We start from the raw sequence: 6,526 nt of genomic DNA on the forward strand, positions 1-6,526 counted from the left end.
GAGAGGCAGGAAATTTACAGAAAAGCCACCACATTTGCTAGGTTGTCACATAAACCACCGTTTTCACCAAAAACAATTTTGAGAGGCATTTTTAACAATTTTTACCAAACCCATCACTTCAGGATAGTATTGTACTCTCAATGTAAGATCTTATAGATCACTAAAGGGAGTAATACATAACACTGATTTACGAGTTAGCGTGTTTTCGCAACGATTTCGACCCATGCACAGGCCCGGCCCATAGGCCGGGCAAACGGGGCGCCCGCCCTGGGCCCCCGGAAGGCAGGGGCCCCAACCGAGGTAGTTCCTTCATAGCTCGTAGGAAGCCCAAGAAATTTATCGAGAAAGCAGAGGGCCCATTCGGTCGTGGTGCTGGGGTAAAACCCATCGTCAATCTTTCTCCTCGATTCCTCCAAATCTCCCGACTCCCATAACAGCGCCACCACTCCCATGCGTTTCCGATTCCAAGGTCATCGCTGGCTATTAATGGAGATTAAAGGCGAAAATCCGTTCCCATATCAGCTCTCCTTCCCTTCTCAATGTTCTTCGTTCCCCATCAACTAGATGTTGGAAACATGGAGACGGTAGGTGTTCTTCTTTTCTTCCTTCCCATAATCCCGTCCCTCCTTAATTAAATAGCTATGTCCTCCTGCTCTGAGGAGTCGACATCTACCTGCACAAGTGTTCTTCTGATATTCACTGGATCTAAGTGTGAGAGTCCTCGGGAGTCAGGAGATTAGGAGAACTGCAGCATGGGGGAAATTATTTAGTTCTTGCTGTCGTCTTCTTGTTCGTGCTGAATACTGCAACCTGCGGATCTGGCAATCTAGATCCACATCAATCCATATTCAGGTGTGTTTGTTCCCTATATTAATCATTTATGCTAACTGTTCCTGTTAGTGTCATGTCGTCTAGAAAGTGTTTATCTGGTAAAAAAAGAACAGTAAAAGGCAGCTCAAAGATGAATTGGTAGAAACCCAAAAAGGACCAATTGACAAATTTTTCAGAACTAGTAATTCTTCTAGAGACCCCCTGGAACTGGCCATAGTAAGTGTTGAAGAGCAACTGACTGAGAATACAGATGCTACTAATGATGATATGAACGATGGTGATAATAATTCCAGCCAACATGAAAAGTTGAAAACCTAAGTCACTAACCAAATTCAGAAACACCGGGAGTCGATGAACAACAATCATGCACTGTTGATATTTTGGATCCTCCAAACTATGACAATATGATTGATATGGATAGGGATATTTTAGTTGAGATAGTAATTCTAGACATAATTCTAGACAAAATGAATTCTCAGTTGTTAAAATTTAGTAAAACGAGATTATGTGGAATTACATTATTTCATTACTATCATGGTGTAGTTCTCCTTATCAATAAATAAATTGTACTGTCAATTCTAAAGACCAAAGATCATCGTCTAGGCTATGCACTGGATATTTACTTTTTTTAATAAAAAAATATTTTTAGATTTCGAATCAACAAGGGCCCCTTGTTGATGTCTTGCCCCAGGGCCCCGCAAATCTGTGGGCCGGCCCTGCCCATGCAACACAAATTTTCATTATTATTATTTTAGCTGGACATTTAGAGTTTCAGACAGCCTACCCCAAACTTGTTTAGGACTAAAGGCTTTGTTGTTTGTTGCTGTTGTTGTTGCAGTTGTTGTTGTTGTTGTTGTTGTTGTTGTTGTTGTTGTTGTTGTTGTTGTTGTTGTTGTTGTTGGACATTTAGAATTTCAAACAACGCCAGGGGTGGAATATTAACTCGAAACTCGTGAGTTAAACAAGTAGCTCGTGACTCGGCTCGACTCGACTCGAACTCGATGACTAATGAGTCGAGCCGAATTTTAATCTGAGCTCGTTAACAAAATAAGTTTAACAAGCCCAGCTAACGAGGTAATCGTTTAGCTCATTAAGCTCGTTAATCATAAGGGACGTGAGATAAGTATCAATATTGTTGTCGATTACTGCCATTTATGGAGTGTACAAAGTGTTTCTTTAGTGTAAACTAGTAGAACGCCCGTGCGTTGCCACGGGCCTTTCAAATTTTCCTACTTACATATATAAATATAATGCATGTAATTTTGTGCATGTATAGGAAAACATAGCCCGGAACCATTGAAAAGCAATTGAAATCCACTTCACCTGCAATATATTTTGATTAAAAATGTATTTCAATTATGTATACGTGTAGATAATGATTCAACTAGGTTGTCACATAAACCACCGTTTTTATCAAAAACAATTTTGAGAGGCATTTTTAACAATTTTTACCAAACCCATCACTTCAGGATAGTATTGTACTCTCAATGTAAGATCTTATAGATCACTAAAGGGAGTAATACATAACACTGACTTGCGAGTTAGCGTGTTTTCGCAACGATTTCGACCCGTGCAACACGAATTTTCGTTATTATTATTTTAGCTGGACATTTAGAGTTTCAGACAGCCTGCCCCAAACTTGTTTAGGACTAAAGGCTTTGTTGTTGTTGTTGTTGGACATTTAAAGTTTTAGACGGCACTAGGGTTGGAATTTTAACTCGAAACTCATGAGCTAAACGAGTAGCTCGTGACTCAGCTCGACTCGACTCGAACTCGGTGACTAACGAGTCGAGTCAAATTTTAATCTGAGCTCGTTAACAAAACAAGTTTAACAAGCCGAGCTAACGAGTTAATCGTTTAGCTCATTAAGCTCGTTAATCAAAAGGGACGTGAGATAAGTATCAATATTACTGAAGATTACTATCATTTATGGAGTGTACAAAGTGTTCCTCTAGTGTAGGGCCTCTTTGATTCGTAGGATTTTAAAAACGCAGGAATACGAAAAGTATAGGGTTAGAGTGGCATGCCTACTTGAATCCTATAGGATTAGCGATGAGTGTTTGATGGCACATGAAAAATAAAGAAATTATAAAAATAGGTTGGAGTGTATGTTACATTTTCTATGAGATGTAGTATAAAAGATTCCATAAGAAAAATTCCTATGAGATTCAATCCTATGAATCAAATAACCAACATAGGAAAACATCCTAAGGATTTCAGTCCTCTAGAAATCCTATCAAATTCCTTTAAATCAAAGGAGCCCTAAATTGTTGATTGTTGTGAATTGTGAAGAAAGTTCTATGTCTATAAATATATTCTTGTAGATTAATTGCATACATAATATGTATATTTTGTTATTCATCTCTATAATGAGCTTAATGAGTTAAATGAGCTAGGTCGCAAGTTACACGAGTCGAGTTGAGTTTAAATCTAAGCTCGTCATGTTAACGAGTCGAGTCGAGCTAACTCGTTATTTTAACGAGCTATAAAGTTTGAAATATAAACAAGACGTCTTATTTATTTACAAATACCGGACTCGCTATAGCCTAAGGGCAGAATGTATGTTCTCATTTCTATTACCACCTCTAATCATATGGAAGGCTAAAGATAACATTGAGAGACTATCTTGGCAACTGATTGTGTGTTTGTAAGTTTTCACCGTTTTTATTTTTTTTCTCGGTTTTCATTGGTTTTCTTTGTTTCTTCATCGGTTTTCATCGTTACTTTTTTTTAACACATGACTACTTTTTCATTACACAATGTACATTTTTTGTGTACCCGGGAAACATTTTATTAATACAAGTTGAACATTTTAAAATACACGATGTATATTTATTAAATACATGTTTCTAACACATTTTTGTACATGGTCAACATTTTTTTCAAATACACGGTGAATATTTTATTTATGGAAATAAAAAAATTATACACATAGTGTACATTTTTTGTATACATTAGGAACATTTTTATATACACATCTAACATTTCATAGATACAGAATTAACATTTTTTTTAATATAAGTTTTGGATGTCTACTTTCATTTAATGTATGTTGTATATGGTCAATTTTTTCCTATAGATTGTATATTTTCATATATAATATTGTTCCTACTCGTTATACATTTTTAAATATATGATTAATATTTTTCAGATATATGTTTTCATGCCTACTTTTTGCATACGGATTGTACATTTTTCGTATACGTAAGAAACATTTTTCTTATACGCGTTTAACATTTTTTAACTACATGATTAATATTTGTTTTGCCACCACCTTGCTCTTTTGTGATCAAAAAGTGCATGCTTATTCACAGATTAAGCGCAGTTATGCGCTAGGCGTTTTGCTATCACCTAGAGCTTAGACGCACTTAAGCGCTCGCTTAGGCCCACCTTTTTAACTATGCATAACACCGGTTTACGAGTTAGCATGTTTTCACAGCTTTTGACCCGTTTAACCAGAACTTTTTTTTTATTAGTTGGACATTTGGAGTTTCAGACGCCGCTTTTAAGCCCTTTTCTTCAGTTTAGTTCTACGGTTGGTAATTAATTATCAACTTTCATTGTGAGCCTTCTTAGAATTGTACTATATGATTTTTTTTTTCCGAATGCAACCTTTTGATGCTCAGGCTTCATGGAGACCTTTATTTGAAACATTCAAAATACATGTTTCAAAGTTTCAAAAAAATCTAAGAAGAATGTGTATGGGCATATGGATGTGTACTACACCTGTGTAAGGTTTCATGAGAAAATACATTGATTCATGAGCTACACTAAAAAGTGAAAATCATTGGTTTTTATATAGTGAATAGTACATGCACTGTTCACTATTTTCAATGTCAGAGATTTGTCTTTTGTGTAGCTCACTAATTTATGTACTTGGTCCTGAAAAATTGTAAGCATGCAGTATACATCCATATTATACTGTGGATCATTTTCCTAAAAGTTTAAGCATTGAAACATTAATTTCGAATTTTTTTTAAAAAAGGAGCCCCGTGTAGCTCGAGCTCCAAAACGAATTATTGGATTCCCCCCTCCCTCCTTTTTTTCTAAGAAAGAAAGGAAGGTTAAGCTGGCCTCTGCATTTTTATAAGATGAACCTGGCCTCTGGATCGTGAGATGGACACATCCATGTATTTTTTTAGAAGAGAGAATGGAAAAAAGGTGAATTGTCTTAGTGAAAAGATAATCTCTTAGCATGTCGGAGAAGAATTTTCCCTCCATTACAATAGATGTCACAACAAAATATCTTGGCTAGAGATAATGCCCATAGTTTAATAGATCCCATAGGCACAAAATATCTCTAGATAATTCATTGTATACCAAGCTTCTTAATGTGAAAAAGCTAATAGATCCCAGGCTCCATTGGTTTTTGAAAACAACATCTCTAAGCTTTAAAAGTTCCTAAAAGATATTCTTCATGTACACATAGTTGTGAACCGTCTGTTTGTAAACTTCAATAAAAGAATCTATTCATTTCATCATTTGTGTGCTAAAAAGATAGAGATATGTGGATCTAAAATAGTCTAGTATTTTATTTTATTTTGCAAGAAAAATAGTCTACTAGTTTCTGCTATAGATCTATAAAGTTCTCGTTTTTTAAGCTTGCGAGTCAAACTATTTATCCATGGCATGTAGAGCACATAGATACTATATTTAACCAACTCAAAAAAATATACTATATTTAACCTCAATTTTTATAATGTTTGAAATATAAATAAGATGTCTTATTTATTTACAAATACCGGACTTGCTATAGCCTAAGGGCAGAATGTATGTTCTCATTTCTATTACCACCTCTAATCATATGGAAGGCTAAAGGTAACATTGAGAGACTATCTTGGCAACTGATTGTGTGTAGCACCTTAAGAGGCTGTCTAGAATGACTTTATAATTAGTGTGGCCACTTGCAACCATTCAAATGAGGCCTAATTTGTGGAAGATATATATCCAAGTACAATTGCAGGACACAAGTTCTTTTGTAAAAATTAATCATACTGAGGAAAAGGATAAAAAAAACTGGAAGGAAAAATGAAAACTTCACCTAGCTACAATGGCTAGTGTGATCTATAACATGGTAAAGGTACCATGCCCTGTTTGATCATGTCCATGTATGTACATTACACTGGGACAGGGCCCATGCTACAGCCTCAGGCGATTCAACACCAACCAAAAACTTGACTTATCTTCCTATCCATATTACAGTATGAAAAGACGATAAAAATTGCAGTGGCGATCGCATATGGCGCTCTCAAGCCCGGTATGTATGGCCACAGTTTTGTTGATAATTTGCTGTTGTTGGTCTATCTTGCAGTTTCTGTGTGAAGAAACAGGTGCCGGCATGCAACAGGTCATCCACAGGTAAGCTAATAGGCCGACCGGGTTGAGGCTGCTGACGATACCCGTTCGGAGCTCCTCACGTTGTATTTCTCGTACACTTTCTCGCGGTTCTCGTTCCACCAATTTTCAGCCTGATGCTCCCCAAAGCGCCTTCGGCTGCAAACAAGAAATATTTCAGAGATGCACAAGATGCCAAATGTAAATAGCATGATTTTGCAAGGAAAAGTGGGCATGTCAGTCAGTGTAGCAGAAGCATAGTGCAGAATGTATAACACAACTCACAGCTACGCACTGAAGCAAAAGTAATAATTGGCCTGCTGAACAAGATAACTGAAGTTCTCATTTACTGATATTGTTA

At 36.4% G+C, this 6,526-nt stretch overlaps 1 protein-coding gene across 2 annotated transcripts in view; it reads right to left on the reverse strand.

The window, feature by feature from the left end:
- Positions 1–5,750: 5,750 nt before the first annotated feature.
- The window catches only part of LOC119358665 (PH, RCC1 and FYVE domains-containing protein 1-like), a 7,342-nt gene continuing 6,566 nt past the window's right edge, over positions 5,751–6,526 (reverse strand). For both annotated transcript variants that reach the window (XM_037625122.1, XM_037625125.1), the window contains one exon: positions 5,751–6,324. In XM_037625122.1, the coding sequence (XP_037481019.1) occupies positions 6,195–6,324 (130 nt within the window). In that variant the 3' untranslated portion in view covers positions 5,751–6,194. The remainder of the gene's footprint in view (positions 6,325–6,526) is intronic.

The sequence above is a fragment of the Triticum dicoccoides genome, chromosome 1A, assembly GCF_002162155.2.
Source record: "Triticum dicoccoides isolate Atlit2015 ecotype Zavitan chromosome 1A, WEW_v2.0, whole genome shotgun sequence".
NCBI classification, from domain to species: domain Eukaryota; kingdom Viridiplantae; phylum Streptophyta; class Magnoliopsida; order Poales; family Poaceae; genus Triticum; species Triticum dicoccoides.